This window comes from Mustela lutreola, chromosome 5 (genome assembly GCF_030435805.1).
Source record: "Mustela lutreola isolate mMusLut2 chromosome 5, mMusLut2.pri, whole genome shotgun sequence".
In the NCBI taxonomy this organism is placed as follows: domain Eukaryota; kingdom Metazoa; phylum Chordata; class Mammalia; order Carnivora; family Mustelidae; genus Mustela; species Mustela lutreola.
In genome coordinates, this window is record NC_081294.1 from 103,646,265 (window position 1) to 103,672,912 (window position 26,648).

Consider the following 26,648-nt stretch of genomic DNA (forward strand, 5'->3'; position numbering starts at 1 on the left):
GTGTCCTCGCAGCTTAGCTACATATGTGAGCTCTGGAACATCGCTCTGGCTTTTTCTAAAATGGCCATGTCATTAGCAACATCATTGTTGGAAATAGTAGATGATAAATTCACATGTGCTTCAGTGATCAGGAAAAGAAGGGTCCCAAGAGCCGAAGTAATTTCTGCAATAAAGCTCATCAGCAGTGGCAAAATACAAATACCGATGCCCCTAGACTTGGTTTTCCATGTGGGGTTCTTGCTGTTAGTTCTTTGTGTGGTTGTCTTAACTCTTCTCATTTCTTGAATATCAAAACAGCACAGAATCAAGGTGGAAGTAGAAAGAAGATAGGGTAGGGTCTCAGTGTAATGAAGAGGATGGTGACGGAAGTTGCCACAATGGGGCTGAGCTTTTTCAAGTCATCTTTGCGCTGCTGTGTGTCATCATTCATCACTGAGGGTCCGCATCGTTTATTCTTACAGTTGACTCAGTGTTCACTAAACTCTTTAACAACTGTATTTTTTGTGGAGACAGCATGCCATGGAATTAAAGCATAGTTAAGTTTCAAAACACTGAGAGAAAACGCCTTTAGAATGTAGACCCCCCTCTCAACAGCTGAGGCTGATCTCCCAGCCTCTCAGTGCCCTCCTTTGGTCTGTGCTGAAAGGACAAGGACCAAATTTCAATTTCTAAGATGCTTTTTTTTTTTAAAGATTTTATTTATTTATTTGACAGAGAGAGCGAGAAGAGGAATACAAATTGGGGGGGTGGAGGGCCAAGCAGGAAGCGCGATGCAGGACTCAATCCCAGGACCCCAGGATCATGACCTGAACCAAAGGCAGATGCTTAACTGACTGAGCCACCCAGGTGCCCCACTAAAACCCTTTAATTTGTGCCACATAGAATTTGCGTTCCACTTGTCATTCCATTAGCTCCTGTTTGGTCTTACAGTTCTACTCGCTGCGTAGACTTTTTCTAATTGAACTTTCACCTAATTCCTGCTCGCTCCCTCGTGGTATTTTGGGCTGAGAGAAGCCACTTCCTGTTTGTTCTAGCAAGAACAGGAGTATCTTATCTGGTTCATCCACAGGGTCTCAGAGATAATTTAGTTAACATACCTTCTCACGATCCTCATCATCCTCATCAATAAGGCGCAGATAGGTAGAACTGTCTTCTCAGTGGGAGAGTCCTGGAAGCAGTGTGGAAGAAGGCTGATAAATGAGTATTAGATAATGAGAAGACAGACCAGATGGCATTGGTGGTATGCGGTTATTTATAAGATCAGTTTCCCTATCCAGACTTGACATGGGCAGAACAAGTCATTATAGTGACCAAGTACTTCCATTGCCATATTTTTATCATAATGTTTTAGTGAAGTACCTGATTCTTCTCCTATTGATGATAGTTCCAACCATGCCTAATGAAAGCATGCCTCTTCTTTCCCCACAGTTGGCTCTGAAAACCCACCATTAACAGTAATCCGAAAATTTGTACACCTACTGGACCAAAGTAACTTGGATTTTCAGGAGGAACTGGAGGTCGCACGGTTAAGGGAAGAAGTGGTGACCAAGATCCGAGCCAATCAACAGCTCGAGAAAGACCTGAACTTGATGGACATCAAGATTGGGCTCCTGGTGAAGAACAGGATAACACTGGAGGTCAGTGCGATCTGTGGGGCCCTTGGCTCCCAGAAGAGAGAAGGAGCATGTGTATTTGCCCATAACATCTTTGTCCAGCTAAACTTATTAGGAATCCAGAATGTGTTGTCCAAATTCACCGACCATTTTTCTCATGGTTCTCAAACCTGCAAAATTTTAGGACCCTGCCCTTTTAATATATTTTGTAATATTTCTTTGCCATTCTGAAATGAAATTTATAGGAAACAAAGCCTACTTACATATGTACCTTCATAATGAGACTGAGGCCTTTCCATGAATATAAAAAAGCAATCGATAATAAAAACATGGTTTGCAACATGAAAGTACATGGGCCCGGTGCCATTAGAAGATGTGATCAAGTTGCCTGAGGCTTGGGCCTCTTCCCAGAGTAACCACAAACTTAACGGAGTATGAATAGTCACAGATGAGACCAATGCCAGTGAGGGGGGGCGGGGACTGTCTGTGATTTCACTTCCCAGAATGGAAAACAACTCTTTGTTAAGTTCAGAATAAGCACATTGATCTCCCCCACCGAACTGCAGTCCTAGAAAAGTCAGTGTATATTAAAATTGGGAGGAAATGTATTTTGGTTATATCTAAAACAGCTAGTTTTTAGGCTCAAATAATCACAGAATTTTGACATACCAGAATGACCACCAGGACGTTGACAAATCCAGCCATGCAAAATGTGGAGAAGTTACGCAGGAATGCCCTACAGATTGCAGGATAGCAGAGCATCCCAGTCCCCACCCACTAGAAACCAGTAGTACCTTCTAATTGTTAGGATGTTTTTTAAAAAATACCTTTACGGGGCATCTTGTGGCTCAGGCATTTGGAGATTCGACTCTTGATTTCAGCTCAGGTCATGATCTCAGGGTCATTGCGGTCAAGCCCTACGCTGGGCTTGGCACTTAACACAGCATCTGCCTGAGATTCTCTCTCTCTCCCTCCCTTTGCCCCTCCCCCCACTCACACTCTCTCTCTCTCTCCCCAAATAAAAAAAATGCAATCTTAAAAAAAAAAAAAAAGACACCTTTACACATTTCCAAAATGGCCCCTACAGAGTGGACTGCCCCCAAAACAGCCTCTAAGTAAATAATGCTATAGTTTTGTATCTGTGCTCATTTCAGAGCTCTCTCAAACCATGTGAAAACTATCATTTTTACCTAAGAAAGGAGACTTGTAGGGTAAGAGTTCTCTCCATGCCCCGGTTCCAGTGCCACGTCAATTTTTAGAAAACAGGTAGGTTGGGAGGGGAATGGGAAGCTGACTTCCTGGAGACTCTGAGAAAGCTATCATGAGTGAAACACAGAGTGCCAGCTGCCACTAACTTGAGTCTGTGGTTCTGGAAACCTGGGAAATGAGCATCTCAGGAGGCCAGCAGAGTAGTGGACGTGAATGCCGCACTCTTGTCTCTGGCCCTTGCAGAGAAATAGTGAGTGCAGAGAAAATGAAGAAAATGGAGCAATTTATAAAATAGGAAATGATGATCTTTTCTAACTATTAAGAAAAGCACAATTTAAATGTTTTGTCTTAAGTCTGTTTTCATTATTTCATCCAGAAAAATAGTACTTTTCTCCTTTAAAAAAAAAAGTGTATTATTTGACAAACATGAGAATTTGTAAAGTATAATATATTCCAGAAGGTCCTTCAGAAAATTCCTTTTAAAGCCTTCCACTTCTGTTTTACCCTCCTCCCATAAAGTTGTAAACAGGAAATGCCTTGCCTTTTAAAATAAAGGCTGTTGCAAAACACTGAATAGTAGACGTAACATGTAGCTTGTTATTCATGAGGAAAATGAAATTGTGGCAAATTTTCAGGTCCTGAAGACTGTTGAAGATTTTTTAAAAGTATTCCCAATTGATAGCATTGTGAAACAGACGTGATTTTTTTTTAATTTTTTATTTTTTATAAACATATAATATATTTTTATCCCCAGGGGTACAGGTCTGTGAATCGCCAGGTTTACACACTTCATAGCACTCATCATAGCACCTACCCTCCCCAATGTCCATAACCCCACCCCCTTCTCCCAACTCCCCTCCCCCCAGCAACCCTCAGTTTGTTTTGTGAGATTAAGAGTCACTTATGGTTTGTCTCCCTCCCAATCCCATCTTGTTTCATTTATTCTTCTCCTACCCCCTTAACCCCCCATGTTGCATCTCTACTTCCTCGTATCAGGAAGATCATATGATAGTTGTCTTTCTCAGATTGACTTATTTTGCAGACGTGATTTTTCAACTTATGTTTTCAAATTCCAAATATTGATTACTTATTGGAAATTAAGCTAATGATTATTAAGCATATGGTCTTTACTGTTATTACCAATAGTCACATTTTTAGTCCAATGGTAAGAATAGTATAGGTGAAGCTTTATAGTAGTGAAAAAGTGAAAAAAACCCAAACACAAAAACAATAAGCAGAGAACAACAGAATTAGTTGAACATGTAGGTTACATAGCCACTAAAAATAATGTTTTCAAAGAACATTTAAGGTTTTAAATATGGTCTAAAGTTTGCAATACAAGTTTGCAATACAAGAGCAAAGATAGTAGTACTTAAAGCAGTAAATTTCATTTGTTGTGAAATATATATATACACATACGTGTGTGTGTGTGTGTGTGTGTGTGTGTGTGTGTGTGTATTTATTTATTTATTTAAAGCTAGAAAAAGTGATTTTTCTTCGGGAGGCTGGTGAAATTGAACTTCTTGAATCTTTTTTTTCCCTAAATACCAAGCATATTGGGGTGCCTGGGTGGCTCAGTCTGTTAAGCATCAGCCTCCAGCTTGCTTATTTCATGATCCTGGGGTCTGGAATCAAGCCCCGGTTGTGCTCTCTGCTGGTCAGGAAGTCTCCTGCTCTGTCTCCCTCTGCCTGTAGCTCCCCTGCTTGTGCTCTTTCTTTCTGTCAAGTAAATAAATAAAATTGTTTAAATACATACACACATACATACATACATACTGAGCATGTGTTTAATGAGGAAAGAGGAAGTAGCTTGATCTATAAGGAAGAACTCCAGCTCTCTAAAATTTTTCTAAAATTGATGTTCCTCGCCTGGCTGGCTCAGCTGGTAGAGCGCGCAACTCTCGATCTTGAGGTCATGCATTCAAGTCCCATGTTGGGCGTACACCTTACAATCAATCAATCAGTAATAAATAATAATAAATAAAAGGTAATAAATAAATAAATAAATAGTAAAATTGGCAATTGGCATTCCTCCTAGAAATCACAGAAAGTCAGTGGGTGAATGAAACGACTAACATTGGTTTTAGGCAAAAGAAAAAGGCTTAGAGATGGAAACAAAGCAACTGAGGTAGAAGTTTCTTGGAGAAGTAGGGAGGAAGGGAGTTGAAAATTCAAACTAGCCTGAAAGAAAATCTGAATGGAAAATGAAAGTAATCTTGGGGCACCTGGGTGATCCAGCTCTTGATTTTGGCTCATGTCATGATTGCAGGATTGTGAGGTCGAGCCCTATATCCAACTCCATGCTAGGAGGGGAGACTACTTGAGATCCCCTCTCTTCCTCTCCCACCGCCCCTCTCTCCACTCACAGAAGTGTGTGCTCGCTCTCTCTCTAAAATAAGTAAACAAATCTTTTTTTAAAAAATATTTTATTTATTTATTTGACAGAGAGAGATCACAAGTAGGCAGAGAGGCAGGCAGAGAGAGAGAGAGAGGTAGAAGCAGGTTGAGCGGAGAGCCCGATGCAGGACTTGATCCCAGGACCCCGAGATCATGACCTGAGCCGAAGGCAGAGGCTTAACCCACTGAGCCAACCAGGCGCCCTGTAAACAAATCTTTTTAAAAAGAAAAAAAGAGAAATAAAAGGAATCTTGAACCCCTGAAATACTCATTGATGGATGTGGTGTATAATAGGAGTGCAGACGTGTAAGCCAGAGCTAGCTAAAACCCAGGGAAAGCCAGGCTCTGTAGGTACCCCTACTTTCATGTCTCCAAATCCCAAACTCTTTGTACTACTCTACACCTTCTATAAAAATTTTCATATTACATCCTATGACCTGCACGCAGGTATCCTATGATCAGAGAAGGGGGACAAAATGGTGGCCATCAGAGCAACATCAAAATGAGGGAGTATCATGAACAAGTTAAATACTGTTGCTCCTTCAAACCGCTGTTCTTCCCATGTTCAAGATTTATTGGTAAGAATAAAGGACATTACATTTCCATTAGCGAAAAGCATATGCGTTTGGAACCCCGCCCTGGTTGGCCTTTAGCTCCTTCTTTAAGCTTTGCAAAGAAAACTTCTGTTGACACAAGAGCAGTCTTAAGCAAGACACAATTTCAGGGAAGAAGGAAGATGGGCTTCCTGCCATGACCCGTACCACTGTGTTCCGTCTGTCCAGCTGTTAGCTCCCCCCACCCTCTCCCCTCCAGGGCTCAGCATCTGCTGCTCAGCTCCCGTCCTGGATTATTCTCCATGTCCTGGCCTCACCAAATGTCTCTCTCTTCTAATGGAGAGAAATTTAGTTTTGCCCCCGAGCTTGCTTGCCACTCCGGCCCCCTCTTCTCTCTTCTCTCCTCGGTATGTCAAAAACCATAACATACAGCCGAACAAAACAAATGAAAAGTCTTCAGTTTCCAGAGCCACCTGCATTGAAAATAACGGGAGGGGGAGTTAAATAGCAAGATTTTTTTTTTGTCTGCCGCATATTTAAAACCAAGATAATCTATTTACTCCATGTATTTGAGAGACTTGAATGCCCGGTGCCTCGCCAGTGACTTGAAGAGAAGAAAGCTGGGCTATATGCTGTAAACCAGACTTAATCTAGTGGTGTTTTAGGACTTCTTATCAATAAGACGTCAGATAGCTGCCCACTCAGACTTCCCCTTAACGGATGCTTAGGTACACTTCCTTTCTTCCTCCTGAAATTTTTCATGTGCTTAGGAAGTAAAGGTGAAAATACTGCCTTTTTTAAAAGTTCATGGAGATACAAATCAAATCCCCCTCTTTCTGCATACTAGCAATGAGGAGGACAGAAGGGATGAAGTTCAGGTGGCCCCCCTCTAAGCTGAGAATGGACAAGAGTAAAATCATAGACCCGCAGGACAATGAGTATGACCACATGGAACCATCTTACAGCAGAACTCCAAAGAGGTTTTTTTTGACCCATGGACTAATCCACACTATGGGAGAATAGGGTGCTAGGACACAAGCAGATTTAGAACTTTACTCAAAAGCTGACAGTAGTTCTCATCCCCAAGGACAATTGGAAGTGGTGGCAGGCACTTATATGGTTGTCAGAATGACTAAGGGTCCCTTCGGGCATCTGACAGACCGGGGTCAGGGATTCTAGAGGACCAGTGATCCAGGGATGCAGGCACAGTAAAGCATTGTATTGTCTGAAATCCCCAGAGTGCCCCGCCTCAGGAACTGTGGTTGAACATCCTGATGCTAGCTGCAGATGGACTCCTCAAGTGGAAGCTGGGCTAAGAGCTCAGGAAGCAGACAGAAGATTTAGGAAAAACAGCCTTATTGCCACCTACTCTGTGGGACAGTGACCCAGCATTATATAGCAGAGGAGACACTCATTCTAGAGCACTGGCGTTCATTTGAGTAATGTGCCACTAAGGGTCATGAAAGCAATTAAATGAGTCACATCAGGAATCTTTAGAAGTTGAATAGAATAAAAGCAAATTGAGGATATCAGAGTGTATCCCAGTAGTATGGATAAGTATTTCATATTGAGTGTGTGCGTGCATGTGTGTTTACCAGCAGAAGATGTAAGATGTATTTTGTACTGTGGGTCCCTGTAAAAATATTTGGTAGACCCTTACCTAGGAGTCCTGCTCTTATTCACGGTCCTTTATGCACTTGAAGGGAACACAGTAGCCTGCAATGACCTTGTAATAAGGTTTGCAGCCACACCTTTTCAAAGATTCTGTTGTAAATGGTTAAAGGAGCATGACTGATAAAATAAACTTTGTTGGGCACCTGGTGACTCAGTCAGTTAAGCGTCTGCCTTCAGCTCGGGTCATCCTGGGATCAAGTCCCGCATCGGGCTCCCTGCTCAGTGGACAGCCTACCTCTCCCTCTGCCTGTTACTCCCCCTGCTTGTGCTCTCTTTCTCTCTGTCAAATAAATAAATTCTTTTTTAAAAAAAATTTTAATTAACTTTGTTAAATATTTAGGGGATTCTTTTCACTTCTATCTCTAATAGCTGCATTGCATATTTGTATATTTTTTGAGAAGATCTAATTCATTCTTTCAAGGTATACACTTTAGTGGTTCTTAGTATATTCACAAAATAGTGAAACCATAACGTCCATAGGCCTAGAACATTCACCCTAAAAAGAAACCTGAGAGAAAATGTTTTTAAATTAGCTGGTGAGTTTATCATGTGAATAACATTTCACTTCAAAAAAATAAGACCTATACCCATTAACAGTTACTACCTAGTCTCCCCTACAGCAGAGAAACTATTAATCTACTATTAATCTACTTCCTGGCCGAACAGATTTGCCTGTTGTGGATATTTCATATGAATGGAATCACACAGTATGTGGTCTGTTGTGACTGGCTTCTTCTCTTAATAAAGTGTTTTTTTGTTTGTTTGTTTTTGTTTTTAAAAGATTTTACTGATTTATTTGACAGACAGAGATCACAAGTAGGCAGAGAGGCAGCCAGAGAGAGAGAGAGAGAGAGGAGGAAGCAGGATCCCTGCCGAGCAGAGAGCCGGACATGGGACTTTTTTTTTTTTTTCGGCATAACAGTATTCATTATTTTTTTCACCACACCCAGTGCTCCATGCAATCCGTGCCCTCTCTAATACCCACCACCTGGTACCCCACCCTCCCACCCCCCGCCGCTTCAAACCCAAAAACCATGAGAGACTATGGACTCGGACATGGGACTTGATCCTTGGACCCTGAGATCATAATCTGAGCTGAAGGCAGAGGCTTAACCCACTGAGCAACCCAGGTGCCCTAGTAGTGTTTTTGAGGTTCGCCCATGTTTTAGCCTGAGTCAGTACTTTATTCCTCTTTATTGACAAATAACATTCCATTGTATGGATATACCACATTTTATCTATTCATTCATCTGTTAATGAACATAGGAGTTGTTTCCTCTTTTGGGGTATTATGAATAATTCTGTGAACATTCATGTACATATTTTTGTGTGGACATAGGTCCTCCATTCTCTTGGATATATACCTAAGAGGGGAATTTCTAGGTCATATGCTAAGTCCATCTTTAACTTTTGAAGAACTACCAAAATGTTTTCTAAGTGGGTATACCATTTTACATTCCCATCAGCAAGGTATGAATTGGGAAAATGTCTACTCAAATCTTTTGCCATATTTGATTGGGCTACCTTTATTTTTGAGATGCAAGAGTTCTTTATATCCCTCATTTGATGTATAATTTGCAAATGTTTTCTCCCCTTCTGTGGGTTGTCTTTTTATTTGATTAGTAATGTCCTTTGAAGCACAACAGTTTTACTTTCTATGAAGTCCAGTTTATTTTTTCTTTTGTCACTAGTACATTTGGTGTCATCTATAAGAACCCATTGTCTAATCGAAAGGGACAAAGATATATGCCTAGGTTTTCTTTCAAAAATTTAGTAGTTTTAGCTCCTACATTCAGTTCTTTGATCTCTTTTGAGTTAATTTTTCTGTATGGTGTGAGGTAGGGGTCTGACTTCTTTCTTGTAAATCTAGATTTCCACTTATCCCAGAATCATCTGTTGAAAAGACAATGCTTTCCCTATTGAAATGTATTGATGCCTACATTACATCATAAGAACAGCTAAGTACAGCTTTGGAGAACAAATATTACAAAAGCTAAATTCACCTGCAAGCTGAGTTTCCTTTAACATTCTCTGTTCTTTGTTTCTTCCTAAGGGAAATGTGGAAAATTAATCTTTCCAACATACATGTTTCAAGGTGTGTGTGAAGGGCAGAGATTAAAAAAAAAAAAACAGCAAAATAAAAAGTAATCGTTTCATAAATTCCCTTCCAGGATGTAATTTCACACAGAACGAAGCTGAATAAGAAAAAAGGGGGAGAAATGCAAATACTGAATAACACTGACAACCAGGGAATTAAAAGTTTGAGTAAAGAGAGGAGAAAAACACTAGAAACCTACCAGCAGCTGTTTTATCTTTTACAGGTAAGAATAGTTGCTTTCACTAAAAGCTTTGGATTAAGACTATATTCCATGGCGGTGGTTTATAATGGATCTTTTCCCAATGTAAAGTTGTAGTCATTGACATGTTTGAGCATGTACCCAGTGCTAAGTACTAAATACCCAGTGCTGTTCTGGGTGCTTCACACATATCATCTCTTTGCATTCTTCCTACCACCCTCAGAAAACTGTAATTATTCTTATGCCCATACTACAGATGAGAAAACTGAGATGCACCAAGTAAATGGTAAAGCAAGGGTATTGGAACCCAGGCAGTTTGACTTTGGAGCCCCTGATTCTGAGACTACGTTATATTACCATTATCTGCAGAGACAGGATAAGATAAGCAGATGCTGTTGGCCGTGACAAAATTAAAATATGTGCCAAACAGATCTTTGCATCTTTTTTTTTTTTTTTTTTTTTTTTTTTTTTGAGAAGTGAGCCAGAGTTTAGATTAGGGCAATAGGACATCTTTTTATTTAATTATTTTCATGGCATCACTATGATGTCAACGAACAGTCATTGAGAACTAGTTAAGTTGAACTGCTTATGGTTGGACTGTGGTAGACCAGTTACTGTTTTGGTTAATCACTGATTCATCTTATCTGCTCTACCAGCACATCCACTCAATCCCAAAGGAAAGTGAGTAAGCAAGTGTTAGTGATAAACAAAGCCTTCCCTTTGACAGGAAAACTTTCCCCCAAAAGGTAGGTCAGCAGTTCTTCCTTGAGTCAGGTGTCCCTTTGTATGGGGAGGCTGCTGTTCTTGGTGGTGACTTCCTCAAGGCCTGAAGTCCCTGAATCTTTCCTTGGAGACCACAGTGACATTAGGTATACATAGAACATATGACCCAAAGCATGAATGAAGTGTGGTTCATCCCATGAGAGAAGTTACGTTAATTTTTTAAAATTTATTTTTTATTTATTTTCAGCATAACAGTATTCATTATTTTTTCACCACACCCAGTGCTCCATGCAATCCATGCCCTTTATAATACCCACCACCTGGTACCCCAACCTCCCACCCACCCGCCAATTTAAACCCCTCAGATTTTTTTTTAGAGTCCATAATCTCTCATGGTTCACCTCCCCTTCCAATTTCCCCCAACTCCCTTCTCTTAACTCCCCATGTCCTCCATGCTATTTGTTATGCTCCACAAATAAGTGAAACCATATGATAATTGACTCTCTCCACTTGACTTATTTCACTCAGCATAATCTCTTCCAGTCCCATCCATGTTGCTACAAAAGTTGGGTATTCGTACGTTCTGATGGAGGCACAATACTCCATAGTGTATATGGACCACATTTTCCTTATCCATTCATCCGTTGAAGGGCATCTTGGTTCTTTCCACAGTTTGGTGACCGTGGCCATTGCTGCTATAAACATTGGGGTACAGGTGGCCCTTCTTTTCACTACATCTGTATCTTTGGGGTAATTTTAGCATACATGAGAAGGCTCTGTCTGGAGGTAGAGTGGGAAGCAGGTGTAGTGCCACAGTTGGCCACGATGTGGCAGCATAGAAGGACAATGTAAAAACAGCATTGTTTGTAGAATCCATTGCTTAACTAACCCCAGCAAACTTCCCAGAAATAAAGGGGGCTCCCACTGGGTAGGGAAGGGTTTTTGTCTACCTCAACTAGAATAGCAGTCATCTACCAGTTGAAAATTTAATCTTGGGCATTTTTTATTCTTGTTTTTTGTGGGTTTTTTTTAAAGAATTTTTTTATTTATTTGACAGACTGAGATCACAAGTAGGCAGAGAGGCAGGCAGAGAAGGGGGGGGAAGCAGGCTCCCTGCTGAGTAGAGAGCCCGATGTGGGGCTCGATCCCAGGACCTGGGATCATGACCTGAGCCGAAGGCAGAGGCTTTAACCCACTGAGCCTCCCAGGCGCCCCATTTATTCTTTTGACGTCTGTGAACCTCCCAAATAAATGAGGGCTTCTTTAGGATTTAGTTTCTAGTGTTAGATTTTGATAGAATTTGTGTCCTAAGGAGAGGGAAACTGTGGTCATTAGCCTAAGACTTGTATTTTTTACCTTTTTCTACATGTGGAGACCCATGAATGGAAAGGGTAAAAAGCGCCGGAACATGTTGAGAATAACACCACCATTTTATTCCCCCAACAACCCCAAACTGCCAGTCCCAGAGCTCCACCATTCCAGTGGCACCAAGTCCGAGTGAAGTGTCTCTTGAAATCATGTACTTTTCTTTACCTTTTCTCGGAGACATTAGCCCGAGCTCATTGAGGAAACTGCAGAAAGCAAATGGTCTGGATTCCCTTGGCCTTTCAATGGATGCCTTGGCAAGAAGTTAGAACCAAGCACAGGTCAGCTGCTATAGGCTTTGCTTGGTGTTCACCTCTTAAGTCTCAGCCTCCATGGAAAAGTGTTCAGGTCATCTGGGAGGCATGAGCAGTAGGCTCTTTAGCTTTAGTGTGGGTTTCCTTTCTCCTCATCCCATATGGTTCAGTGTGGAAAAAGAATCACTGCGGAACTGCAGAAAAAGGGTTGTCCTTAGCTAGGGCTTCACAAAGTTTCAATCATGATGAACTTGAAATTAAACGGAAATGGTGAGTTAAACTAGAATTCAGGTTTTCCTTCAAAACTTTACAGCCAAACTGCTTGGGTGTATTAAATGAACACTAGTTTCCATGTACGGAAAATTTTCTTTTCTCATCAGAAGGAAGATGAAGAATAGGGATATTTAATTTCTCTATGTAAATATTTTCCTCTACATCCTATATAGTAGTTGTCCTCCTTTAACCTCATCTGGTTGGGGTAGCTACTGGAGAAAACCCATATTATATGAAGGTTGCTGGTGTATCTCAGAATGCCAACCTCAGAAAAACCCTCAGGACTGCACTTTTTTAAATATTTATTTTATTTTTATTTTTATTTTTATTTTTTATATTTTTTTTATATTTTTTTTAATTCTTGGGTTTTGCAGTGTCTTTTTTTTTTTTTTTAAAGATTTTATTTATTTATTTGTAAGAGAGAGAGTGAGAGCGAGCACAGGCAGACAGAGTGGAAGGCAGAGTCAGAGGGAGAAGCAGGCTCCCTGCGGAGCAAGGAGCCCCATGTGGGACTCGATCCCAGGACGCTGGGATCATGACCTGAGCCGAAGGCAGCTGCTTAACCAACTGAGCCACCCAGGCGTCCCATGCAGTGTCTTTTTTTTTCTGTCACTTTCTTCTACCATTTCATCCATCAGCTGTCTTGACCTCACCCCTCCCTTCAGCGTCCCCACTTCACTCCTACCTTCTCTTTCCTTATAAAACCTCCTAGCATCCCACTGTCTCCACTTGTGAATGTATCCTTTTCTTTTCTCTGTCTAGTCTCAGAATATGGGATGTACTTCCTTCTGTCTACTCATCAGTCTTTCTAGAATAATCTATGTAGCTGGGCTCTTGGATCATTATTGCCAGTCTCTTCAGATACTGGATTCTCTTGGCCAACCCCTCTCTCTTCTGTGTCTCTACAATAAATAGTAATATGTAGCTTGAAATGGTTAACAGTATATAATGTACATAATATAATTATATATCATAAATATAGATCATATAAACTTAAATCCTATTGTAACTTTATAACTTCCTCTAGTATTAATATTAGCTGACACCTTTTAAAGTTTTATTATGTGTCAGATACTCCACTGTATGCTTTCTATATATTATAAGGGGATAGGGTACTCCTCTCTGGTTTAATAATATATTAACATACAGTTTTGGGTGGGGGGGCTTTGTCCTTCCTCCCCCTTTTCTTTTAGACAAATCCTTCATACCTGGCCAAGCTGATTTTCCAGATGCCACAAAATAAGTCAACTAAATTTATGGACACTGTTATTTTCACACTATACAATTATGCTTCTAATCAGCGAGAAGAGTATCTACTCCTCAAGCTTTTCAAGACTGCTCTGGAGGAAGAAATAAAGTATGTATATAAGTATATATTTAAAAATATCAATGAATAGATTGTTTTTGTGGCAGCTCTCTCTGACTTACTAAAATACTGTTTAAATTATCCTTATAAGTTACTCATACATACTCAAGTATATCAGATTGCTTAGGAAATTTCTACATCACTATTGGTATTTCCTGATACAGCTTTCTTGATAGCTTTTTTAGAGCTAATTTAGCTTTTGATTTTGCAAGTAAACAGCAACTTGAAAATCAAAAGCTTTTTTGAAAGTCAGTGGAAAAAATTTAAAATCCTGTGACTAATAAAGCTATAAACAGATGGGGATAACAGTCTCTGCCAAAAAGTTTTCTTTTACTTCTCACAGTAAAAGTTAGACTGATTTTTGCTTACTTATTTTCTGATTCAGTTATTGTTTTTTTAAAAAAATGTGCAAATACCTATATTAAAGGGGCCAAAAAAATACAGGAAAAATGCCCTTAGCCAACAAGATGGATCTCAACTGCTTTCCTAGATTCTTACAACTTGAGCTAGACTGGTTCCTATGGACCTCTGAAGCATGTTAGCTAGCAACCTCTGCCTTACAGCCTCAGAAATAGGATACATGAGAAATAGAAATGTGTGCACTGAAATAAATAAGTACTAATGAATGATACATACAGTGTAACAGATCAGAGGGATCTAGAGAAAAGTTTCAGGTACAAATGACATTGTAATAACGATGTAACAGTGTAACAGGACAGACACAGCTGTACTTGTGGGGAACAAAGAATAATGTATAAATCTGTCAAATCACTAGGCTGTATGGCTGAAACTAATGTAATGTGTGTCAACTCTACTCAACAGATAAAATATAAGAAAGGGGGGGAGGTAGAAAAGTTCCAGTTAGGTCAGCCAATAAAGACTTTAGGGAGAGGAAGTAGTTGATCCAAATCCTTGAAGAATATCTACAGATTTTCTAAGAAAAAAATGGAAAAGCGAAATAAGGCACACTGTTGACAGAAAGCATGGGCCAAAGTCTGCAAAAGACTATAGGATCCTTCTGACCAAAATGAGGTTTAACAAGTCACGAACAGGAGATGGAACTAGAAAGATAGGTTGGGCCAGAGTACGGGAGCCGCTAAGTCCAGACCCAAGTGTTGAGGCCCTTTTCACCTCCTTGGAAGGCCTGAAAGGTCTTCGAGCAGAGTATTGACACAGCCACACTGGGTTTTTTAGAGGATTGATCTGCTGCTGTGTTTGGACAGAATAAACGAAAGCTGCACAGGTCAGAGAAATGGGGCATCAGAAGGAAAAAAATATAGTTTGGGTTTTTAACACAGTGAGTATGAGCTAGAGGTATAGAATGTGAGGGGGGAAATGTCCAGCCAAAGGTCAGAAATCCAGGACCAGCTCCCAGGAAGGAGAGGTGGATTAGACACTGAGCTCAGAGGACAAGTTCCAAGGAGATGGTTATTGAGACTGCATGCCTGAGTGGGGTGTGAGGGTAGATCATGTAGAAAAAGGTGAGAGTCAACAGTTCAAATGTGAGGAGAGGAGCCGGCAAAGGAGACCAAGGGAATGACTGGGTGAGATGAGGACTGGAATATGTCACTGAGGCACTGCGGGGAAAGGGGCGCAGAGGGAGCCCGTGGTCACGTGGGAGGGTGAGAGGCTGCACAGAGGTGAAAGCGAGGCCAATCAGGGAGGCTCTCAGGACCTGGCAATCAGCAGTCAGGAAGGACTCTCTCTGCCACTTGAGGTAGCCAGAAGCTTCCCTGTGGTGCATGTGAGCTCGATTTGAAGAAGTGGAGTCAGTTCATTGAGTCGAGAACATTGTTTTTAAAATTTGGTAACTAGATGGGACACAATGACCCCCTTGATTCTTCTTACTATCTGTCCACTTTCAGTCCCTTCCTGCCTTCTAGATCAAAATTAAAGCCGAGCACTTATTCTCACATCCTTGGGTCCCTCACATAATGAACACACATCTTACAAATGATTGCTTGCTTTTAAACTATGTCACTTTCGATTTTCATGGAGTGGAGCTCCCTGAAGTCCTTGCCCCCCAGAGAGAACATAGGCTGTTTAAAGCTCTACCCACAGAGGCAACCCATTTGTTTTGGTCTGGGTTTCTTTCAGATCAAAAGTGGATCAGGTGCAGGACATAGTGACTGGGAACCCCACGGTCATCAAGATGGTTGTGAGCTTCAACAGGGGTGCCCGGGGACAGAACACGTTGCGCCAGCTCCTGGCTCCGGTGGTGAAAGAGATCCTGGATGACAAGTCCTTGGCCATCAACACGAGCCCTGTAGAGGTGTACAAGGCTTGGGTGAACCAACTGGAAACACAGACTGGAGAAGCCAGGTACCTGAGCCCGGAAGATGTTGGTTTTCAGTCATGTTTTATGATCATTTTTACATGGTTATTATAAATACTCTTAAGCGCTCTTAAAAAAAACAAAATTTGCTGTCCAGGGGCAGTTTTCAACTGAAGATGTTCCCTCCCTCTAACATATCCATTCTTGAACTCTCACACATCTCTAAATGACACAGTATTTTCAACTTTCAGCACCATTTGATCCCCAAATTCACAACTTCTATAATTCTCTCCTTTAGTTATTCTTTGTGTGTTTCTGAACCTAGACGTGGAAATATTACAGACTTTCTCTTCACCTGATTTTTTTTTTTTTTTTAAACGGTTACCGAGTCAGTAAGTTCCCTGTGTAAGCATTAGTAAGCCGGGTAGGATGGGCTTATCCTGAGTGGTAGTTGGTAGATCTAAGCAATCTCAGCTTTTTATCTTGTGCAAAAGGGTGCCTTGTGCAATCGTTAAGATACGCACAGAGAATTATGTGGATGGTTCTCCCAGCACTGTTTGTAACAGAAAAAAGTTGGGGAAAGTCAAAATATTTAGCTGTGAGGAATTTGTTAAATAAATGTTTGTATAACACATAGTAGACTTAGTAAGTGTTTGGAATAGAGGTATAGAAATATTTTTATTGGCATGGAAAAAATGTTTGTGGTATAGTTTCCAGTTGCAGTTGGGTACGGTAAACCATTTTCGATTAAATACGTATATGTGTGTATGATATATAGATACACACACATACATGTAGGGTCTGTATGGAAAATGTGTATGTATCAACTCTATTATACCCATGTGTGTTAGGCCCACATATACAGATGTATAGTGTAGGACCTAGAAAGTTATGCACCAAGATATGAAAGATGATTGTCTCTGGGTTGGTATTGTATTCTTGATTGTTTATATGCAATTTTTTCTGTAGTGAACGTACTGCTTTTTTGTAATTAAAAAAAAGAGTGAGGGCACCTGGGTGGCTCAGTGGGTTAAAGCCTCTGCCTTGGGCTCAGGTCTTGATCCCAGGGTTCTGGGATCAAGCCCCGCATCGGGCTCTCTGCTCCTCAGGGGGCCTGCTTCCTCCTCTTTCTCTGCCTGCCTCTCTGTCTACTTGTGATCTCTGTCTGTCAAATAAATTAAAAAAAAAAGGGGGGGGGGTGCTTGGGTGGCTCAGTGGGTTAAGCATCCAACTCTTTTTTTTTTTTTAAGATTTTATTTATTTGTTGGACAGAGAGACAGTGAGAGAGGGAGCACAAGCAGGGGGAGTGGGAGAGGGAGAAGCAGGCTTCCCGCTGAGCAGGGAACCCAATGTGGAACCTGATGACAGGACACTGGGATCATGACCTGAGCCGAAGGCAGATGCTTAACAACTGAGCCACCCTGGTGCCCCAGCATTCAGCTCTTGATCTCAGCTCAGGTCTTAAGCCGAGATCTTGATTTCAGGGCTCTGAGTTCAAGCCCCATGTTGGGCTCCAAGTTGGGGAAACTTCTTTAAAAAAGAGAGAATATTAGATGAGTCTATATCACTTGAGTCACCTCTTATTTTGCCAAGAGAGCCCCAAGAGAGCCTGCAGTCCCCCTCATCCACCAGTGGCAGAGGGACTGTCTGGACACATGGGACCTCCTCTCAGCTGGCAAACATTTTATCCCTGAGGTCAGTGGGTGATGTCAGCTTCACTGTACAAAGCTTGATTGTAGAAACAGCTTGGCAAGGACACAAATGCTTGTCCCTAAGCCCTCAATTAATTGAATGCCCCTGTGTGTTTTCAGCAAGCTGCCTTATGATGTGACCACTGAACAAGCTCTAACATACCCAGAAGTGAAAAACAAACTGGAGGCATCCATTGAGAACCTGAGACGGGTCACCGACAAAGTCCTCAACTCTATCATTTCTTCCCTTGATCTCCTGCCGTAAGTTGTACACGTAGCGACTTGAACTTTCTTCCCTGCAAGTTCTTGCAACACAATGGGACATAAATCCTCACAGTGGAGATAGGCGTTTTCCCTCATGCTGTTTTAACACGATTTTAAAAGTTTGCCTGCGTTTGCATTGGAAATGCATAACTGTTCTTCAACGAGGGAGGGAACACTAAAAACAGTGCCCAGTGATGATCATCAGCGAAGGTCCTGTGATTCTGTTACCATCTCATTTTATGTTTAATTTTTTAAGAAAATTGCTCCACTGTGGTTGATGAGAACAAATGTTTTGTGTTTCTTTCTCACTTAGCCTTTTCCCATTCTTTTCTTTTGTCATCTGTTCTGCATGTAGTTATGGATTGAGGTATATAGCGAAAGTACTGAAGAATTCGATCCATGAGAAATTTCCTGATGCCACAGAAGATGAGCTATTAAAGGTAGATTTTCGAGGGTCATCTCTCCATAGCTTCTCTTGGGGGCATGAGCCAGAATAATTACCAGCATAACATTTTGTGAGATTTCTTCCCCAGTCCATATGACTGTTTATAAAAAGCTGCAGGTCTTCTGTTTTGAATGACTGTCAAGGTTATTAATGATGCAGAAATTCTTTAGAGATCTCTCACACATTATTGAGTTTCTTTGTAGGAGTGCATCTGGGGACAATGTGCTCGAATTAACCTAGGTTTCACCAAAAATAATTTTGATTAACTATATTGGTAATGTGGGACTGTTTTGACTACCTTTACAGAACTCATTTTTAGGATTCAGATCAGGAAAGGATCTTTCTTGGGAAGCAGCAATGAATATTTACTTCAATTTTTAATAGTCTAAAACCCTTGACTTGTTTCTCTTAAAAATGGTCTTTTCCTCTGCATTCCTCCAGATTGTGGGGAACCTCCTGTACTACCGGTACATGAACCCAGCTATCGTGGCTCCTGATGGCTTTGATATCATTGACATGACTGCCGGAGGTCAGATCAATCCTGACCAAAGGAGAAACTTGGGGTCAGTGGCCAAAGTCCTTCAGCATGCGGCCTCCAACAAGCTGTTTGAAGGAGAGAACGAGCATCTCTCCTCTATGAACAATTATTTATCAGAGACCTATCAAGAGTTCAGGTGAGAAGAAACATTACTTTTGGAGAAACTTGTGAGATGATAAGGAAGAGTCCTGTGTGCTCTGTACCCAGAAGTGAAGTTGGGGATGAGGATTGGGAACCTCAGGGGACGGTGTGCATTTCTTCTTCTTGCTAACATGGCGGGAAAAGAACAGGCTGGGTCCCTTCTGCCTGGGGCTCCTCATCTCACCCCTGCCCCCAGGGCTTCTGCTATCCTGAGTCATCCCCAGATATTTGATTTCTCCTGTGGACAGAATGAAACCTTTATTCTTCCTGGTGTGCTACAGGTTTCATTCTGTCCACAGGAAGATCCATTCCCCCTCAAGCTCTCCATGAAAGCACATTCAACTTGACGTTCATTTTTTTCTCTTTTTGCCATTCAGTCCGTTGGTCATAGAAATAAGACATAAATGCAGCCTCTATAACTCCTCAGTTGGGAAATTGATTTCCCACTCCTCAGTTTTTCTCTGGAAGAGTAAATTACCTGCTCACAACAGTAGTTCATGATCATTATTTTCTATTTAGAATTGTGGCCTCTTGTGAGAAAATTCCCTCCAAATCCTCTTACTACAGGAAGTTTTGGTATCTCAAGCTGCTAATTTTAGTTCTTCTCACAGAGGAAAAATGTACTACTTCTTGCATATCCTTATCTGCTACTACAGCTTCCTTTTACTTCCGTTTTTCTCAGATTATTCTTATCAAACATCTGTGGTTCCAGCTCTTCTTCAAAAAGAAACAAAACCAAAGTCCCCCCCTCTGCTTCCTCTTAAATTCATATTTTTTCCTCTCACACTTGTATTTATTCTATGTGTTCCTCAGCAACCTATTCAAAGTGTAGGAAGCCAAACTGTCAAAAAAGGGTAGAAGGACCAACTGTCACATGGAAACGTGCTCCTCTCCCATGCCAACATGGCCGCCTGCCATTTAACCTCTTTAGCCTTGGGCTGGGAAGGTAGAGGCCTTTTGGATATATAAGCCTTGGGTACCCACAGGAGATAAACCAAGGATAATTTCATGCACAGGCAAGTGAAAATTGACTGCAGGGGAGCCTGGGTGGCTCAGTCTGTTAAGTGTCTGACTCTTGATTTTGGCTCAGGTCACGACCTCAAGGAGATTCTCTCTCTCTGTACCCCCACCTCCTTCCCAGGCACGCACACTCCCTCTCTCCCTCTCTCAAATAAATAAGTCTTTAAAAAAAAAAATAGATTCTCTCTCTTTCTCCTTCGGCACCTCCCCACTTGCACTCTCCCTCTTAAAAACAAAACAAAACAAAACAAAAGAGGGGCACCTGGGTGGCTCAGTCATTCAGCTCAGGTCAGGATCCCAGCATCCTGGGATGGAGCCCCGCATTGGGCTCCCTGCTTGGTGGGAAGTCTGCTTCTCCCTTTCCCACTCCCCCTGTTTGTGTTCCCTCCCTTAAAGAAAAGAAAAGAGGAAAGAAGAAAGAGAGAGGGAGAGAGGGAGGGAAGGAAGGAGGAAGAAAAAGGAAAAGAAAGTGAGAGAGAGAGAAAGGAAGGGGAGGGGGAGGGGGGAAGGAAGGAGGAAGGAAATTTACCTCCTCATAGAATGAAATACCTTCTCTGCCTATACAAGAGAACCTAAGCCATGATCAGAGGCCCTGGCTTTCTTGAACTCCCTGTCTAAATTTGCTATTATCTGAGGAGGAGACTTTTTAGAATCTGATTACTGGGGGAATGGGACATGGTACGTATTGGTGTTTTTAGCACTAACAGGTTTTCCATCAGTCAGCCACTGTTGTTTGAATCAACTAGGAGTAGTGTAGGCTTAACTTGAATTTCAGTCACTGTGGCAACAAAAGTTCTAAAGGGTTATTAGGCCCAGGAACTTATGCCATTTAAAGGAGCACATTTGGACACCTGGATGGCTCAGTTGGTTAAGCATCTGCCTTCCGCTCAAGTCATGATCCCAGGGTCCTGTGATGGAGGTCCACATCAGGCTCCCTGCTCAGTGGGGAGTCTGCTTCTTCCTCTCCTTCTCCCTGCCTGCAATCTCTCTCAAATAAATAAATGAAATCTTTTTAAAAATAAAGTAGCACATTTGATCAATTGCTTTCCAGATTATTTTCTCTAGAAAGATTTGATTCTTAGATCAAAGACTATCCATCTTGACATTTTTGTTTAAATTTCTGGGGATCTGTTTTCAAAATAACATTTTTTGAATAACCTGCCCATAATTTGACTACATTAAGTCACTAGCAGAACGTGAGGCTATGTTGCTCTCGCTATTCCTACTCAAGAAGCTGGGTCCAACGTATGGAAACAGGGACTCAGCCTCTAGAGTTAGGAGCCATTCTGGAAGATTCTGTAACAAGTGCCCCCCTCCTCAACACAAACACACACACACACACACACACACACACAGTTTGAGATGGAGAATAAAGTACTAGTCATAATTCATGATTTCCTCAGTGTTCAAGATTTACCTCAAAAATTTGAATTCTGTCTTAAGCATTTGTTTTCTTTGTTAGGAAATACTTCAAAGAAGCCTGTAATGTCCCTGAACCAGAAGAAAAGTTTAATATGGATAAATACACAGATGTGGTAACAGTCAGCAAACCAGTCATTTATATTTCAATTGAAGAAATCATCAGCACACATTCAGTAAGTGGGGTCTTAGCACATTTCAGATGCCATTTTCTTGAAAATGCTTAGTCTCTTCTGGGCTTTCTGTAAGCATATGCTAATAATACTCATACTCAGCATCCTAAGAAACCTTCAATTATTTATTCTCTGACATATATGAATAAGATTCCTTTTCCCCAAACAAGTCACATTTACTTTTTACATGGTGCGTTTATTCCCACTAGTGCATAATAAAACTCCTCCCAAACTAGCCAAGTTTTTTCTTACATGATCTGTTGACAGAGTCAGCCTGTGAATGTGAAGTTTAAGTCCTGAGCAGGGATGGGTCCTGCTATTTCCTCTACCCACCAGGGCTACACTGCCTGAACCCCCACCGTATTTCTCTTCCCCTTTGTAGAATCTTCCCTGCTTTTCCCTAAAATTCTGGGATAATGAGAATATTCTCTCTCTTCTAATGTTGGACATAAAGAGGGGGGGAAAATAGGCTGTTCAAGGTTAGGAAAGAGAGGACACCCCACCCAATATTAGCTGCCTGCAAAGAATCATTTCTATTGTTCTGGAAAACCCCATTTCTCAAAGGCAGTTTCATAGTCTGTGGTATGTCATAATGTCTCCCTCCAGAGGGCATGCAAACATCACCACCATCAGCCATGAAAGGAATATTAAGCATCTGTTGGAGTCAGGGCACTTAGCTCTGCACAAGAAAGCCTCAGATGGCTCCTTAATCATTTAAAGTAAAAAAAAAAGAGAGACTAAGTGTTGAGAGTTTCTTTGGTTTTTTGGGTTTTTGGTTTTTAAGACCAATTGGAACATATTCCCTGAAAAACCTGATTCCTAAAAGATAACCTTTCTGCAAAGTGCTTACCACCTTGCTTCTCTAAGAGAAGTCTTAGGGACATGTTAGAAAAGCACTCCAGACCTCCCAAATCAGAGCTTATACTCTACAAGAACCCAGGTTCTGAAGAGACACACTAGAGGTCAAGAAGCCCTCATTAATGGTATACCCAGTTTGGATTACACACAACTAGGAAGAAAGCATAACAAATAACACACCTCCAAATGGTCTTGTCCTGCCCATCAAAGCAGATACACTAAGAGATGACAAAATTGGCTGCTAAAATTTCAGTCCATGTTATCAAGTTCGTCCAACAAACTAAAGCTTGAACAGGTTTAGAAGAAAGATTGGATCTACTTTTGATTTCCCTCTTTCAGGGTTGGAACAAGGAAACCCCCCCCCCCCAACAATTGCAACAAGTTCTCTATGAGTATATTGAGTGATCTTAATCAATGGCTGGTCGGAACGGCCAGCCGAAGGAGTGAGTGGGTTGATCAAATGAAGAGGCTATACTTCTTTTCTCTATGTATAAACACTCAAAATTGTAGAACATGTCCAGCAATGCAGCATTTGCAACATTGCTCTAATGAGCGAGTGCACTCATTCATATTTGAGCAACCACCATTGTCTATTTTTATGGTAGATTATCCATCTCAAAAAAATGTCCACACACTGGCTACACATTTGTTGAGGGCAGTATCTTCCTGAAGAAGAAGTGGTAGGGAGTTCTCCTTTGGAATGAGACATTCTTTCCCAGGGATAGCAGAGAAAAAAATGTTACTGTGTTAATTTAGACTATTACTCTTTAATGAGAAATAGTCTGTTCTTTTTGTTAACAAAAATTGAAAACAGAGGATTCTGCTTTCCTGGGAAATCTAGCTTGTGACCAGCTTGGATTTTCTTCATGTGTTAGGTTGGAAGCAGATGTATAATGTGGGAGTATTGTAATTGCAGAGGAAGACTATCCTGTTTACGGTCTGTCTCAAAAGAGGAGGTGTCCCCATGTACACAGAAACTTGGCTTCAGCTCAACCCACCCAGCCTGTGACTCCCTGTCCTCTAAGGAACACAGAGACCCTCAAAATAAGCTCTTCAAAGAGACATTTTCAAAAAATGTTTATGTTCTGTAATTACCAGAATAAAGGGTCGAAGCTAGCTGCCTAAATCCTCACTCCCCAGACAGCAGCCAAATCAGCTCTCCTGTCTCTTCAGAAAACAAGAACGTAAATTTATCCTTTATTTTGTTCTGTCACTAAGGTACCTTCCTCCAAAAATAAACATACTACCATTCCAGATGCCACCATGTCATTTTATCTCCTTTGTTACTTACATAATGCCTTTCTTTACTCACCTTAGATCCTTTTGGGGATTGCGTAGCAGAAGAAACACCTGGTACATCCGGTCTCAGGCCAAGGGACCATATGAGCATTTCTGTGATTCCTACCCTTGAAAGATCTTCAATGCCAGGCAGATTAAAATAGCTTAGTGGTGATTTTTTTTTATAGCCATAGTGTTTGATTACTGCTTAATTTCTCTGTGAAGAGATACAGAAATGCACTTCCAGTTTACCCCCAGTATTAGTCAAGAGACTTCTGCCTCATTGTAGCCCTTTCCTTTCCAACTCTGACCTTTTCAGTCAAGGTGGACTAGAGCACAGGGATTAAGTGGTAGAAGGCTGCTCTGAGGCATATCTCACAAGATCTTGCTGAAAGAGGGTTTGTGGACATCTTTCACAAAGCTCCAATTTCTTCGTGTAAAGTAAGCACTTACTGCTAAGGTAATATTGAAAACTGTGTGTCCCTGTGGTCTCTAATTTCAATAAATGTCAAACTTGTAATTAAAATTCCAACAGTAGGGGCACCTGGCTGGCTCAGTCAGTAGAGCATGGGACTCTTGATCCTCAGGATCATGACTTCAAGCCCCACACTGGGCATAAAACTTACTTTAAAAAATATATAAAAATAAAAGTCCCAAACAGTATTAGAAGAACCTTATCTTGGAAAACTGGAAAGGGAACATGTAAAAATGGTAGCACTTAAGAACTTACTTATGTTTGTGTCTCTATGTTTATTGCTGTCTCTATAAAGCTCCTGTTGGAACACCAGGAGGCAATTGCAGGTGATAAACAGGACTTGCTGAATGAACTATTGGAATCGCTAGGAGAGGTACCTAGTGTGGAGTCTTTTCTTGGTAAGAACTTCTTCTGCCTCCTACTTCTCCTGTGGTTTGTGTTTAGTTGTTCAGTTTTCCTATTCTAGATCAAACAAGTCTTATTGCTTAACCTTACTTAAGAAGATAAATACACTAGCCCCCTCCTACATTAAGAGTTATGTAATTCGGGTGCCTGGGTGGCTCAGATGTTAAGTGTCTGCCTTCAATGGGTCATGATCCTGGGGTCCAGAGGTAAAGTCCCATGTTGGCCTCCCTGCTTAGTGAGAAGCCTGCTTCTCCCTCTGCCTCTGCCCTTTCTCCTTACTCTTGCTCACTCTCTTTCATGAATAAATAAACAAAATCTTAAAAAAAAAAAAAAAAAAAACAGTTCTGTAATTCGTCCTAGGTTACAAAGCAATTAGATATTCTTGAAAATAAACTCTAGATGGATCAAAGGGATTAGTCAACCTGTATCATAAAGAAAAGAAATCATTAAAGAGCCAAGTTTATTACAAATTTCTTGCTGAGTTTTATAAGGATTTCTTTTATTAAGTTCTCTCTTTTAGTAATATTTTCATTTTTTGAGCTTCTGTGCTCCATGTTATTTTAAAGTTCAAATCAGAGATTTTTTGAAGGGGTGACTGGCTGGCTCAGTTGGTGGAACATGCGACTCTTGATCTTGGAGTTGTGGGTTCTAGCTCCACATTGGGAGTAGAGAATATTTCAAAGCTTTAAAAGAGAGAGATCTTAAAAGTCCCTTGCAATGTATTAGAATGTGTTTTATTTTGTTTTGTTTTATAAAGACCATTATCCCTGTACAACTGAGCCTGTCTTTCCCATAGAACCTTGATCTTGCATTGCAGATGCCAACACAATGAGTGAGTGGTAAGAATAACAATGTTTTATTTCTGCAGGGGAAGGAGCAGTTGACCCCAATGACCCCAACAAAGCAAATACACTAAATCAACTCTCAAAGATTGAGATTTCCCTCTATTTGACAAGCAAGTATGACCTAGGGGACGGCGAAGCTATAGATGGCCAAAGCCTCATGATAAAGTAAGTTTGGGGCATAACAGGCACATTGTGTCTCTGATTGCGCATCTTAAAACATGCAAATTTAAATGGGCTGTATCCCTAAATAATTCATTTTGATGTATCTAAGTATCAAAATACGTTGTTTATTCATCAAACATCTGACCAACAGGTAATGGACTACTTATCATTTAAGAAGAAACTAAATATTATAAAGCCCATCTTGTTTTTCGGTTTTCCGTGTAGCAATTTGATTCCTTTCTTTTAAGAAACAAAGTGATTCATTCTGCCTGTAAAAGTCCTGAGGTAACTAAAGGGAAATAACTGTTTCAGAGTGGTGAAAAGATTAATGAGGAAATACTCGAGACCATATTTAATGTCTGGTATCCAGTGTTGGTATAAAAGACGTACGGTAAGACCGAACACTGTCATTTGCTTTATTAACCTTCTTTCCTGTTACACTAAGCCCAGATATGTTTACCAGCTTTCATTTATACCCTAGTTTCTGCCCCCGAGGATTTACAGTGAAGCATTCATGATTTTATACTGTATTGTTTCCATCAAGGCCTCTGGATGTTCCATACCAGCCCTTTACACACAGAGAAAGAAAGAATGAGATCCATCACTATAAATCAAAACACCATAAGCCAAAACATATGCTCACCAAACAATACAGTTTTTAAGCACTTAAAAACAAAAGGATGCATAAGTCAGTTGTATTAGACTGAGGTAGAGAATGGAAGTGGAAAATGGGGCCAAAATGGAATAATTACATATTTAAATAATACTTCACACATTACTTCCAAGTTACATGTCATGAGTTCCGAGGTGGTTTTCATTTGTAACGAGAGCTTTCCTTTCTGCCCCGACAGGATTCAAACAGCCCTCACCTCCAGTTAATTTTTTTTCCAGCTGTTCATTATCATCCATTAAAATGGCGGAAAAAAACACTGTC

At 40.9% G+C, this 26,648-nt stretch overlaps 1 protein-coding gene across 3 annotated transcripts in view; it reads left to right on the plus strand.

Moving 5' to 3' along the window:
• IQGAP2 (IQ motif containing GTPase activating protein 2) overlaps positions 1–26,648 on the plus strand; it is a 299,955-nt gene that overhangs the window by 251,838 nt on the left and 21,469 nt on the right. For all 3 annotated transcript variants that reach the window (XM_059175277.1, XM_059175278.1, XM_059175279.1), the window contains 10 exons: positions 1,429–1,637; positions 9,619–9,768; positions 13,553–13,716; positions 15,823–16,047; positions 17,812–17,952; positions 18,311–18,395; positions 18,842–19,074; positions 21,562–21,694; positions 24,598–24,700; positions 25,576–25,717. In XM_059175277.1, the coding sequence (XP_059031260.1) occupies positions 1,429–1,637; positions 9,619–9,768; positions 13,553–13,716; positions 15,823–16,047; positions 17,812–17,952; positions 18,311–18,395; positions 18,842–19,074; positions 21,562–21,694; positions 24,598–24,700; positions 25,576–25,717 (1,585 nt within the window). The remainder of the gene's footprint in view (positions 1–1,428; positions 1,638–9,618; positions 9,769–13,552; positions 13,717–15,822; positions 16,048–17,811; positions 17,953–18,310; positions 18,396–18,841; positions 19,075–21,561; positions 21,695–24,597; positions 24,701–25,575; positions 25,718–26,648) is intronic.